At 41.3% G+C, this 14,469-nt stretch overlaps 1 protein-coding gene across 2 annotated transcripts in view; it reads left to right on the forward strand.

Moving 5' to 3' along the window:
* The window catches only part of sh3tc1 (SH3 domain and tetratricopeptide repeats 1), a 35,257-nt gene that overhangs the window by 17,113 nt on the left and 3,675 nt on the right, over positions 1-14,469 (forward strand). The window contains exons 10-18 of one of the 2 annotated variants that reach the window (XM_033651651.2): positions 2,225-2,263; positions 2,362-3,726; positions 5,316-5,456; positions 5,545-5,766; positions 5,865-6,045; positions 6,408-6,558; positions 7,017-7,139; positions 11,570-11,720; positions 13,216-13,412. In XM_033651651.2, the coding sequence (XP_033507542.2) occupies positions 2,225-2,263; positions 2,362-3,726; positions 5,316-5,456; positions 5,545-5,766; positions 5,865-6,045; positions 6,408-6,558; positions 7,017-7,139; positions 11,570-11,720; positions 13,216-13,412 (2,570 nt within the window). Of the gene's footprint in view, positions 1-2,224; positions 2,264-2,361; positions 3,727-5,315; positions 5,457-5,544; positions 5,767-5,864; positions 6,046-6,407; positions 6,559-7,016; positions 7,140-11,569; positions 11,721-13,215; positions 13,413-14,469 lie in introns of those variants that run through there. The other variant, XM_033651652.2, reaches the window with a different exon arrangement.

Genomic DNA, 14,469 nt, shown 5'->3' on the forward strand with positions numbered 1-14,469 from the left:
TAAGTGAGTAGAAGATGAACTGATCTCCAAAAAGCATAAAGTTAAAGATGAAACATGCTTTTCAACGTTTTAAGCATGATTAGTGTGTTATTTTTGTTTTGTACAATTTTAGAGTGAAAAAAAGGAGAGGAGCACCATGCAGTTTTGGGCAGCCCAAGATATTTGAGCTCTCAGACAACTTTTACCAGGGTCTCAGACCATCAAGGCTGTAGCCATGAAGTCAACATTGGGGGGGACCAGGGACGTCGTTAGGAGTTGAAAACATCCGGGGCTTTAGCCCTGAAGTGGGAACAATTTTTTACCCAGGGGTCCGGGGGTTTCTCCCCTGTGAAAATTTTGAATAATTCCCCGTTAAACACGTGATTCTAACATATTTTGACAAAGAATTTTGACAAAGAATGAGCACTCGTCTTCTATTATTGGGTTCCCCAAATTGTTGGAAACCTGAAAGTCCCCCAACTGGAACGACTTTGCAAATGCAGTGTGAAACAATGCACTGGTCACGAAGAATACAGTGATGTTGAACATCAAATTAAACAGCAGAGCCTGGACTACAAGGCTGCCGTAGAATAGCAATGAAAAATAAAAATAAAATTTTGTTGTTGTTTTTCAGTTTCAGTTATATATTGGGGGGGACATTTTGGGCAAATCCGAACATTGGGGGGATGTGTCCCCCTCAATATATATGATGACTACTGCCCTGCAGATCATAATTAGCTTGTTAGGACTGTGGTTTGTTCACATTCATCATTAGGAAAGGCCAGGTATTGGAAATTTCAAAGCGTTATAAATGCTCCTGACACCTTGCCATGAGCTCCTCTAAACAACTGTCTAGTACTCTGAAAACCAAAAACATGCCCACAAAGCAGGGGAAGGCTACAAGAAGATAGCAAAGTGTTTTCATGTAGCTGTTTTTTTCTCAGTTCTTAATGTAATTAAAAAAATGGCAGTTAACAGGAACTGTGGAGGTCAAATTGAGTTCTGGAAGACCAAGGAAACTTTCTTAGAGCACTGCTCATAGGATTGTTAAAATGGCAAATTGAAACCCCCATTTGAGTGCAAAAGACCTGCAGGAAGATTTAACAGACTCTGTTCTATTATGCAGTGACACCTGCACAAATATGACCTTCATGGAAGAGTCATCAGAAGAAAACCTTTCCTGCATCTTCACCTCAAAATTCAGTATCAGAAGTTTGCAAAGGAACATCTAAACAAGCCTGATGCTTTTTGGAAACAAGTTCTATGGACTGATGAAGTTAAAATAGAACTTTTTCTATGAAAAGGGTGCTGAATTTCATAACAAAAACACTGTCCAACTTACTACTAAGTACTGACCATGCAGGCCCAAACTTTTGCGTCAGGCTCTTTTAATTTTTTGTTATTTTGAAACTGAAAAAGCTTGAAATTAAAAATAATCTTTACAATATTAAAGAAATGTGTCATCTTTAACTTCACTCCTTTTGGAGATAAGTTCATCTTCTACTTACTTAACTACTCACAGTAAATGAAATTTTGACCAAGTGTGCCCAAACTTTTGCATGCCACAAAAGACCAAAAATGTCAACCTGTTGGTGGTTTTAAATGAAAAGTCAGGGGATGACCAAAGTCCGTAAAATGTATCCTCTGAGCACAATGACTGTCTGTGCCGATGTTCATAATAACCTAGGCTATCCAGTACTTATTGAAATATTTCAGGTTTGATGAGGTGGTGGATGAACTGCCTGATAGACCCATAGACTGACACTGACATTCCTAATATGGCTTAAAATGATTCATATTGCCATTTCCTGATCTGCTACAGTTATTTTCATCATTTGGTCAAATGATGAAAATACAAAAACTACCTGGTCAATGTTAGAGAACCTTTATGGTCATGGTTAAAAACCACAGTTGATCAGTAGGAGACAAGAAACAAAAACCTTTGTCAGGTTTGTTAATCCAACCATCCACCCTGACCTTCTCCCTACTGCTTTGACAATTTCATATTACTTCTACCTTTGCTCCTGACAGAAAAGTGTCATAGTTCATATGGCCACAAGAAGTCCTATTCAGATAACCAAACGACTGATGTTGTCATTTTTCTTTTGAGGATGGACACAAACCATGTAACGCTTTTGCAGTCTAAATGGATCAAAGAATCAGATTGACATTTACATGCTTTAATCATCAGTTGTTGAGATCTTATGGTCTTTTCTCATTCACTCTTCTCTGTGTTCAATCTCAGATATCATCAGTGACCAAGACTCTGAGAAAAAAAAATCATGTAAGTACTGCCACCCACAGTAAATGTCACATAACTGTGTTTTTTGTTTTGTCAAAGTAGTCTCCCATGTATCTCAACATCATTTTACTCTTTTGCAGGCAGCTCTTCAGGCAAAGTTGATTTTCAGCAGCAGACTGACCTGAAGAGAAATATTCAGAGAATTCTTGATCAAGGAAAAGACTCACTACCAGATTCCAAATTGACCATAAACGGGACACTTGGGGACTTGGTCCTGGCCGCAGAGGACAAAAACCCAAGCCCTCCCTGTTTCACTGTTCATCCTGTTGTAGAAGGAAACAACAACACTGAGAACTTCATTCCTCTCTTCTCTTTTTTGGATGGACAAGACTACAAAATAGAGTTTGGCATTTTGTATGGACTAAGTTCGGAAGTCCTCACCTCCTCCACCTTCACTGGTCACTCAGATGAGGATGAGCTGATTGCCTTCCTGGGCGTTGCTAGGGAAACGGCCAGGAAGAAGCGACTCTTTTGGTCACAGACGCGTTTGTGCTTCCTGTTGGGTAAGCTCTGTGCTGGGAGGTCAAAGTTCAGCCAGGCCCGGGTTTACTTTGAGGAAGCCCTCAGTGTGCCACGAGAAGGCTTCATGGATCTCAGGCTATTGGCCAGCATCTACTCCAACCTGGTTGCCATATATCTTTTGCAGAAAAATACTGAAAGTTTCTTTGCTCTGACAGAGCGGCTTGTTGCCTTGCTAATGGGAATCCCAGACTGCCTGGAATGCTTACAGGACAACTCTGCTCTTAAATACATCCTCAAGAAAGCTGTTCTCTCTCACAACCAAATGGCAGAGGCCAGGGCTTGTCATCTATTGGCTAAGCACCACTGGATTCGTTCTGAGGGGGTGAAATCTCTTCCTTACCTTGAGAGACTGCTCGTTCTTTGTGCTGAAACTCAAAGAACATGGGGCATCTCTACCAGTCATGAATACCTGTCCCTGGGAAGGCTCTACAGCAAACACCGACTTCCCCACCTCAGTGTTAGTTCAGCCAGGAGAGCTTCTCTACAGCCCTCTGCTACACTGACAGACTGCCTTAGCAGCATGGTTCTGGTTTTGGACGATATCAATAGACTGTATGGGATTACAGAACAGGAAGCCTCCATCCCACCTCAAGTGGCTCCATATTTACATCAAGCCCTCTCTTCTAGCAAAGTCCAAGGAGGGGGAAGTGATCAAAACCATGTTTTGAGCCACCAGCTTACTCTTTGCCTCTGCCAACTCTTTTGCAAGCACAGAATGGTTGGACACGCTATCAGCCATATGCATACTCTCATAAACGACAATCCTCCCTCACAGCGACTCCCCATTTCTGTTCCAGAAAGAAACAGTGCCCTCATCTGGCTAGCATGGCTTCACATTGACAACAATCAGCCAAATGTTGCTTTGGATATCCTGGACTCTGTCCTAGCTTCCATGCCAGAACACTGCACTACCCCTCAGGAAGGTCTGTGGGTTTCTTTGGCTTATTTTCTTAAAAAATATCAGGTACAGAGTGTTTTAGAAGCTGTATTGCAAGGAAGTATATCCAGGAATTAAAGTCAGATACTGGACAAGTCCAATTTTGGCATTTCTGATAGCATTTCCTTACATTGGAATAACCAAAGAAATCCTCTAGACAAAAAAACACATTTCAACTTGTTCGACGCGCAGTTCTCACACATGGTTACACAACACATTTATGATTTTCTTTGTTTCTGTTGACCAATAAAAGAGTGGTAGAACAGGGTACTAAAAACTCCAGGCTGTCTCCAAGTGGCAATGCTTCTTAGTGTTTTGTAAGGCATTTTCGGACCAAGCAGTTCTGGGGACTCCTTGAGATGAATTGCCCACAGTAGGTCCCACAAGAACTGCATACCTTCAAGGGCTTTTTTTTCCTGTTTGCTTTTGCACCGACATAAAGAATGCTCAAATAATTTATTGTAAGCCAGCCGGCAATCGGTAGAGTCAAAATCATGTTGTATTTCCACTGTCACATATGTGCCTAGTCAAGCCTGGACTTCACTGTTGGTCCATTTGTCAGTGTTTTCTTCCTTTTTTGTTGGTACAAGATGTCATTAGTGTTTTGTGTTGTCTGTTGTTTACACAGTTAACAGGTTTTTAAAAATGGCAGTTGTCAGTGCTACATTGGCTGAGTTTGTCCAATCATTGTAAACTTAGGTCTGGATTAATCACCATACACTTATATCACTCATGGTTCCTCTTGTGTTGGAACAGTTACTTCACTGAAATGGGAGGTAAAACGTACCTCAAAACAGTGGCCTTTCCTAGTTCTTACGGTGCGGACACAACAAAAAGGGGGGTTCTTAAAACTATGAAAAAGTTTCTCCAGTATGAAAGCACCTTTTGTTATTCAGTTTTGCTTTAGTACATTACTGTATTTTACGTACTAAAGTTTTGTTTCTGTTGTTCACACTAGTGAGCTAGTGAACTTACTAGTTAGCAAACTAGACACTCAAGCACTAACCCTGAAGCTTGGATGTTTGACATGTCTTATTTTACCGAAAGTCCAATTTGTGCAACAATCGGCTATCTGGAAAACAAACGCCCATTGTTCTAAAAGGGCTGTTTCAATGAAAATATGCTACAGACTCTTCCAACCAGAAGCACATGGCTATTTATTATGGAGAATGACAGACCTTTCAACTATGGCAAAGCATGACCCGCTTTTCAACCACTGAAGTAATCAGATAGGGTCCACTAAATTTTATTGATTAACCATGTAATCTAAACTACAGATTTGGAAGTGCAAGAGTTGAACATTGAAGATATTACATAACTGTCAGCTATTATTGTTTATGTGAAAAGCTACTTCCAGGTTCATCATCTTAAGTATGATGATTTGTGCCTCTGTAATTATTTTGACTCTAACAGGAGCACTTTATGTTTGAATTGAAGAACTTAGCTAACGTTTTAAATACATTAACATAGGATTGACTGGAAAAACAATAATCAGTGTGAGTTAGAGGCAAATACTGATTTAAAATCAGGCTATTTGATAACTGTTAAAGTAAATGTGTTTAATTTAATGCAAAGGTGTGGTCCTCAACATGCGTGGTGTGGCCCTTCGATGCATGGGTGACATTCGGAGGGCAGCAGAGAGCTACCAGGCTGCTGTTGACATCTGCCAAGAGTATGAGGATATGCCAAACTGGGCTGTTGCTCAGGCTAACCTAGGTAACATAGTTTATGCTTATTCTCAGATGATTCTTCCAATGAACATCACTTCTCTAAGATGACTCTCTGCTTCTCCGTCCTCATAAAGGGTTGTTATGTCTGAAGGCTGGAGCTAAAGGACTAGCGCAAAGACACCTGACTGAGGCTGTGCAGCTCTTCTCTGAGTTGGATGAAGAAGGTCATGAGGCAAACTTCATCACAGTACTGCTGGAGCTGGGACAGCACTATGTTAAGCAGCACCAGCTGGACTACGGGAAAGGATGCTATGAATGGGCCCTGCTGATAGCTATCAGCACCAACCTGTTAGACTGTAAGTATGTAAGTCATACACCCTCACTTGCTCTACTTTGTGTGCCACTTTTTTTACTTTTGCTATTTTCAATGAACTGAACTATTGCTCATTGCTAGGCCAGCTCACTGCAACCCAACACCTGTGCCATCTGTATGGGTGTGAGAGTCCAGACCAGGCCCAGTGTATCATCTACAGTCAGCACCAGGTCCAGCTGCTGAGACACACAGGAGACAGAGGACAGGAGGGGGACGCACTGGAAGCCATCAGCCAGCTCTACCTCACACTGGGCACAGAGAGGTGTGTGGGAGGGTGGAATAAGTCCTATAAGATTCACTCATGTGCTTATTTGCCCCCACTCATATATGGCTTTTTCAATAAAACAACAAAATACAGTTTGTTTGCATTTTTAGAGCAGGGGGCTGTATCAAATGGTTTACTGTCAATTAAATGAATTTGAATATATTATTATTGAATCATCCATGCCTCATAATCTATGGACTTTTATAGAAATTAGTGGTGACATTTATAAACACTATAACCTGCTGTTCCAATTTTCCTTGTTTTGTTTTTTCAATCAACATCAATAAAATCAATGCTTGTGTTTTGTAGGGTTAATGTTCAGAGCAACGGGACTAATCTAAGTTTCTGAATGTTTTCAGGGCGTACAGGGCAGCTCTTGACTACACCAAGAGCAGTCTGGGTATTTCTATCGACCTGGGCTGCAGGGAGAAGGAGGCGTATGGCTGGCTGCAAGCTGGGAAGATCTATCACCTGGTGAACCAGACTGAACTGGTGGACCTTTATATTCAGGTCTGAGAGCAGCTGTTTTTATTTCTATCAGTTGCAGCACAATGTATGAAAGTTTTGAAACTCAATCATGAACTGTTTTCAGTGTTAGTGTATTGTAAATTAAAACATTTAACTCACTGAACTGCAGAGACAGCCATCTATTGGAGATGGGCCCTTTTTTCTATTTTCCCTGTTCCCTTTTAGTTCAAATTTGAACTCTTCCCATACTCTACATGAATTCATTAACAATTTAATATTATTCCATAGCACCAAATCACTAAAGCACAGCACTTAACTAAAATAAAACATTTTATTACAAGATGAGCAGAGGACTTCAAGTTGTACTTCATGTTTTTAGTGCCCTCCTGTGGCCATAAGACCTTAAGCACCTGCTTAGGTAGCTTCACTTTTGTGCTGTCTTTGACAGGTAAACTAAAACACAGAATGAAAATCTGTATTTTTGTAAATGTCATCACCAGGCAGCTCAGGATGTTGCTCTGAGTACAGGAGACACCGGGTTCATTCTGAAGCTTCTGGAAGCTGCAGGAGACATTTTCTTCAACAGCAACCAAGACCGGGACAAGGCCATCACCTTTTATAGGGTACAGTCTGAATGAAACACTGAGACTATACAAATATTTAAAATATTTCCTTACACTTCCTACTGTCATCAACCCGTGTCCTGGAGCACTTTTATATTAAAGCAGATGCTATAAGCACCCAGGTGTCTGTAGCCACAATGCTGTTTGCAACTGGGATGCAAACAAGTCTACGTCAACAAGCACAAGTCTAAGTTCAAATAAACACAAGAAATTTGTGCTCTAAATAAAGGATCAGCGCTCAGTGAATAATCTCCTAAGCCCTACGATAAGCTCTTATGGCAAGGCTTAACTATACAGACCAGTGAGCAGTGATAACTAACACGTCTTTGGGGTCATCAGGTGGGAACCTCCTTTCACCAGTGTTTTGTCTAGTTGGTCCCATGACACTTCCAGGAGGCTAGACAGTGATCTCTGGTGTCCCAGAGACACTCTCCTAATGCCAGGTCTCACTGCTCCCCGCACCAACCGAATAACCTCCTTTACCTTACTTACACATGGCTTTCTCAGCCCAAACAGCAATGCCACCTTCAACCAAACCCAGGCTCCTTTGATGCGCGCTCCAGGTATAGACTGTGCCGATACTGCCTTTCCTAGCACATTCACCATACCCTGTTTCACACGCTACATATCATAACTCCAATATAAGCTAAAGTTAAAGGAGATAGAAAAGATTAACTCACAGAATCAGCAAACTCACTCACCTTGCAGCATGGTCTCAAACAAAATGGATTCAAATAGGCCACTCCCACACTTAAATAACCTTCTTCTTCTTCTTCTTCTTGGATTTTCTCCTGAGACAACTGATTGGTGGATCTCTCCACCTGATCTCAAGGAGTTATGTACCCTGCCTAGCAGTTCCCCCTGCTGGCCCCCAACTGACATTATTCCTCCTCATCAAAACCCACTGACTAGCTCTAGCTGTTTCATCTGACATTTCCTTCACTGTCTTCTTCAAACTCTGTCCCTGCACTCCGAGTTCCCCCAGGAGCGAGACAGCTGATTGTGCTTTAAATCCCCTACACCCCACTTCCACTGGACTAGTTTTCCACCCTCGCTGCTCAGCTTCTGCTACTAAGTCTGCATACCTAAGCTTTTTTCTTTCATAGGCTTCTTCCACTGAGGCTTCCCAAGGAACTGTCAGCTCAATGAAATAAACTATCCGTTGGGGCGTCGGTGGCTTAGTGGTAGAGCAGGCGCCCCATGTACAAGGCTGTTGCCGCAGCGGCCTGGGTTCGGGTCCGACCTGTAGCCCTTTGCTGCATGTCATCCCCTCTCTCTCACCCCCTTTCACACTTACCTGTCCTGTCCATTAAAGGCAAAAAATGCCCCAAAAAAAAGAAATAAACTATCCGTTGACTCACTGACCACACTATGTCAGGCCTCTGATTGGTACAAACTATTTCCTGGGGAACAACAAGCTTTCCTCCTAAATCTACTTGCATTTCCCAATCACAAGCACCTTCTAGGCGGTCACGCCCTTGCCTCCTTACTAACTTATCACTTCTGTATTTCTCCACCTCACGGACAAACTGAATTGCTAAACTCCTATTCTTAAAACCTTCTGAATTTGCCTGTCTTCGTTTCCCTTCAATGTCCGCAGCTAAACTTTTCATCACCTGGTTATGTAGCTGTGTATACCGGCCTTGTGACAAGCTAACTTTACAGCCTGACAAAATGTGCTTTAAGGCTGCGGTACCTGAAGACAATGGGCATGATGGGTCCTCATTTACCCACAGTTTTAGGTTCTGGGGGGTTGGTAACACATCGTATGTGGCCCCTACCAGGAATCTAATACGATTCTCCTCCATATTCCACAGGTCCTTCCAACTAAGCTTCCTCTTCTCTACACTTTCCCAATTCAACCACTATCCCTGCTTAGCCTGGGCCACTACCTTTGCGCTCCTTAATATCTCCTCCTGTCTATGTATCTGTTCCACAACCAGCTTACTTTTATCTTTGGGACCTGCTTTACTCCATACCGGTTTACCTGAGCCAAGCCCCAGGCCTCCCTGGCCAAACTGACCATTACCTACGATCTCTGCATGCCTAAGAGCTGCCTCTGCCTCCTGAACTGCCGATCTTGACTCCGGGTTTTTTTTTGACCTAATTGTATTGCAGAGTTTTGCACAGCGGTGAGCAGATCTTTGCTCTCAAACCACAAAAAATGTGATGGCACAACAGTCTCCTTCACTACATTATTCTATGCTTTCGTTTGATTTTCACATTGGCTAGTCATCCTGTTTAATTTGTCTTCTGATTAAATCGGAACCGTTGAAACAAGTTGTAGGAAGCCTCTGCAAGTAATTGGTTGCTGGCAGACACTCTGTGCTGCAGTAAAATGGTTAATCAGCAGTGCCGTGCACTGTAGAGCCGATGCGCTGCTGGTTCTGCCGGCCTGAATAGAATATAATGTCTATAGCCTTATTGTTGTGTACAGCCTTATAGACTGAGCTGGGTAGTGATGCGCGGGCCGACCCGTAACCCGTGGGGCAGGTCGGGCAGCAGTGATCGTCTGTTAAATCGGTCTGTAAATGATATTTTTACATTATTGGCTATTACTGTCATGTCATCCGAAGGTACTGATGCGTTGAGCAGGTGACAGTCCGCGGTCGTTTCAAAACACACTCCTGTCACGCACTCCAAAAGAAACTTGTTGAAACTTTAAACAATAATTTATTGTACAAAACGGGGGAGACAAACTTTGACAAAAATGGTTCCATAATTCATATTAAATTCAAAAGATAACGAAAAAACAGCTTCAAGTTAGAGGGAATAGTGATAAAGTGGTAAAACTTGGCACTGATCCACAGCCTCAGATGGATGCACTCAAGCGTGCCGTGCGCACAAGCTCAGTAGGCTATACTATATTTTCACATTTTTAACAATACAATTTAAAAGTTTTGATTTTTATTGATAACCTACATTTACCAACAACAAAAAGACTACATTTAGCACCAAAAAAATATGTTCAAAAAAACAAAAAGAAAAAAAAAAAGGAATATCAAATACCAAATTTTCATAACGAATACCTACCCATTAGAAACGAATATTCGAATATCCAAATATTTGGGTACAGCCCTACCAACCACTTCATAATATAGGAGCTAACTGACCTTTTAAGTCTCTCCACAACGGATATTGGAGTTTCATAAATTGACAGTGGCCACATTAACCTAGGATATAGACCAAACTGCAAACACCACAACTTCAGCTTTCCTGGAAGTTCTGATTTTTCTATTCTATCCAATCCTTCAGCCACATCTTTTCTAAATTTCACCACCTGTTCCTCATCATTCAACTCCACATCGTACCACCTACCTAAGCTCTTTACTGACTTTTCCCTAATTGTTGGGATTTCCTCATCATCTATGACAAACTTCCTATCACTTAATCTCTACGTATTGAGATGCTTCTAGACTTACTTGGCTTGATCTTCATGCTGTCCCACTTGTGGTCCTTATTTACCTTCTCTAGTAGCCTCTTTGTACATGGCATTGTTGTAGTCACCAGTGTCATGTCATCCATGTAAGCCCTAACTGGTGGAAGATGCACCCCGTTCTGCCGTCTCTCCCCACCTACTACCCACTTGGAAGCCCTGATGATTACTTCCATCGCCATAGTAAATGCTAATGGAGAAATTGTACACCCTGCCATAATACCTATTTCTAGTCTCTGCCAACCTGTTGTGAAATCTGCCTAAAAATAAGAAAACTGACTGGCACAGGACTTGAACCCCAGCCTCCTGTGTAAACGTCCTGTGCGTGACCCATTTATCTACCACTTACTTAACTCTTACTCCCTCCATGGACCCTGTGGCTCTTTATACTACATCATCCGTCTCTCTGGCACTATGTTTTTGAGTTTGTTTCTGTAAATTTACAGCTTTAATCTCAGAGATTATCTAAAATTCTCTAGCACTAGCCATGACTTCTTTGCCCAAACCACCCCCAACCTTGACACTTAATTGCAACAAGTACTAGCTAATTAGAGCACACAGTTGGATCAAACATAACACATAGTAGAGGTGGATGTGCATAGCCAAATAGGTGCATTACAACTATTCTGAAATGGGCGCTAATAGACACTCTGTTCTATTAATCTCAGTGAGTTCCAATTTAGGTTACACCTATATGTCCATGTATTTAGTAAGATCTGGCTTGCTGTTGTTGCTCTTTGTAAAGCGTCTTTGAGTATCCTGAAAGGTGCTATATAAATCCAATGTATTATCATTATTATTATTATTATTATTATTATTATTATTAAATGTACACTTCAAGTAGCCATAGGCCTTTTGTGCTATAAAATCATTACTGTTATTGTTATGAATGATGCTTAAGATTTAAGAAAAAAAGTATCAAGTTGTGATAAACCAGAGTTATCCCTAGGCCTATTATAATATCCAGTGTATCTCTGTGTATTCCACTTGGTAGGACCGTGCTCTGCCCATCGCAGTGAAGAGCAGCAGTATACGTTCCAGGCTCAGGCTGTGTAATAAGCTGACTGAACTGATGCTCAGTCTCAAGCTGTATGAGGAAGCTGTGGAGTTTGCTCAGACTGCACTGGACATCAGTATCACTCTGGGTACGGAAAACCTCCAACACAAATCATTTTAAATATTAGAATGTGCCCAACAGACTGAAGGTCAATCTATAAAATTGATTATAAGCAGAGTTGGGTATGTGTTATAAAGTAACGCGTTGGAGTACTTTGATTACTTTTTGCAGTAATGAGTAACCTAACGCGTTAGTTTGCTGTTTGAGTAATCAAATACTTGTGTACATTTTCAAACAAGCCATCAGTTATCTCCGTTACTTTTAGAATGCTGGTCCTTCAGCTCCAAAACAGCAACGACTGTCTTTTGGTTCTAATAATGGAGATAACATTAAACCTATCAGTCCGAAAGAATCCACGAAGCTTATGGCTAGCTACATGGTAGAAGAAATGCTGCTATTGTCTACGGAGTCTAAAACATTCCACAGTATCGTCAGTAAAATACCCACAACTCAATAGGTGGAGGAGGACTCGCTGACAGACAGGTCAGACTCAGGACTTGCATTATGCCTGGTACACACTACACAACTTTTCTGCCCGTTCTGAAAGTCACTATGTCACATTACACGATTATGGAGTCATAAAATCATGCCGTGACTTGGCCGACAGACATGACACACTACACGATGGTACTCACTAATCATCCCTGGTCGTCTTGACTTTTACTATTATTTGAGTCGCTGTGTCTGTTCATGTGCCAGCCGAAATGTTGTTGTAGTCACCTAAAAGCGTCAGCAGATGGCAAGAGCTACATTTGAAGCACCCTACGCAAACATTCAAGCTACTGTATCCTCCACAACAACAACAACACACAGTGCCTCTGCTGTTTCACACCATCATTTTCCCCTTTTACTTTGTGTGGTAACATCCCTAGAGGAAATATTAAAAATGCTGGGTTGTTGTTGTCATACAGTTGTCTACGGCAGCAGATCATTATGTGCTTCTACTGGTCAAAGTGATGGCTGTGATGGGAGAATTGGATCTCAGTGAAGGGCAAGTGGTCCATAACTTTAATTTGCGGACAAAAATGTAGGCTTAGCGCCCTGTGGTTCATTGCCCAATAGGAAATGTAGAATACTCAAAAGTACTTTAAAAATACTTGAGTTACTTTTCTCAGGGAGTAACTTTGTAAAGTAACTGGTTACTTTTCAAAAAAGTAATGCAGTAAAGTACTTTGATTTTTTCTAAAGTAACCCTTACCCAGCTCTGATTATAAGGTATCTTATGTAAGAGTAAAGTTGATGGAGTGTCCAGAATACAAAGGGTTCATCCTCTGGGAACTATGTATGTGCTCAGCAAATATCCTGCTCATTAGCTTACATTTTGTGTGAAAGTATACAATCTGGTGACCTAAACCATTAGAAATCTTCCTCTGTGATTCATAAATATCAGTATGAATTATTGCCATTGACAAAAGCGGTACACAGGCAAACTGATATCTCAACTTACAATTTTCCTGACAGCTGATAGTGATGTGCTTTAACTGAATAACTGTGTCTGCCTTTGTGTTTGTTTGTACATCTAGGTGAGCGTCTGAATGAGCGAGTGGCTTACCATCGTCTGGCCTCTCTGTACCACTGTCTGGACCAGTATGAACTGGCTGAACACTATTACCTAAAAACCCTGACCCTCTGTCCAGCACCTCTGCTGTTTGATGAGGAAACACTGTACTATGTCCGGGTGTATCAGACACTGGGGGACATCATATTCTATGACCTGAAGGTAAATGATAGACGTGGTTTATCCATATTTCAAATATTGGGAATTGAGAACATCTCGCCAACATATGACATTTCTCATTTGTTATTTTAACCTGGATCTGAACTCTACTGGATATTCTATCTTGCTTCCACCGGAGGAATTGTGGTCTAAATGTAACTCCTCAGCCATGGTCCTTGGTCCCAAAAAAGTACTTGCTGCTGGGTTTGTACTTTCTGATAAACAAGGATCTGGCAGCATTCAGTGCTGAATGTTGGTAGCTAGTTGAAAACAAACGTGGTGGCTGCTTTACATATGCAGCTTCATACAGTATGAAGGAATGAACAACTAGTTCCTGGTTAAGTTCCTGAGATGAATTCCTGTGGCTCTGTAGTAACCAGAATTGTTGTCTTGTTAGTTTCCAAGCTGGTCACCAGTTCATTTCACCATCATTTTTTAATCATCTTATTTGGAGATCACAAATTAAAAAAATGTATCTCGGGATGTGGAATAGTTTCTTGTGTGCCACCACATTCTGTTAGCACTGGGCACAACACACCTACATCACGAATCACAAAATTAGAGCTCATGTCTGACAAAATTCCAGTTATCTGCCAGCAGCGGGACTTCACTGTTTAGCAAGTCATAATAGTGAATGTGGTAACTTTTAATTATTATGTCTCTAGTCAAGTTTTTGCAGGCAATGTTGGTCAAAAGCTCATCTCTTACACAGGAGATAAACTTTTAAAATTAATTAGGCATTTTTGAGAGTGAGAAAGCTGTGCAGAATATAGCTCTAAGTGTAAAGGGCATTAAAAGTTTAGCCAAATGCAGCATAAATTGAAGATTTTGCGGCAATTACCGCATGCATTTGTTTTGGAGAGCGAGAGGATTAACTAACGTCAGGTCAGTCCAAGTAATTAGTGGAAACAGCAAAATTACTCAGTAAATTCTCCTGTCGTGTTTTTGTTCTGATCTAATCTAATCTGTTGTGTATTTTGAGCTACTAAGGCTACCGTAGTAGTGTGAGCCTCAAGTTATTCTGGGTAATGTAGTAACCATTGTTGTGCTACTGGAAACA

This window comes from Epinephelus lanceolatus, chromosome 22, assembly GCF_041903045.1.
Source record: "Epinephelus lanceolatus isolate andai-2023 chromosome 22, ASM4190304v1, whole genome shotgun sequence".
NCBI lineage: Eukaryota > Metazoa > Chordata > Actinopteri > Perciformes > Serranidae > Epinephelus > Epinephelus lanceolatus.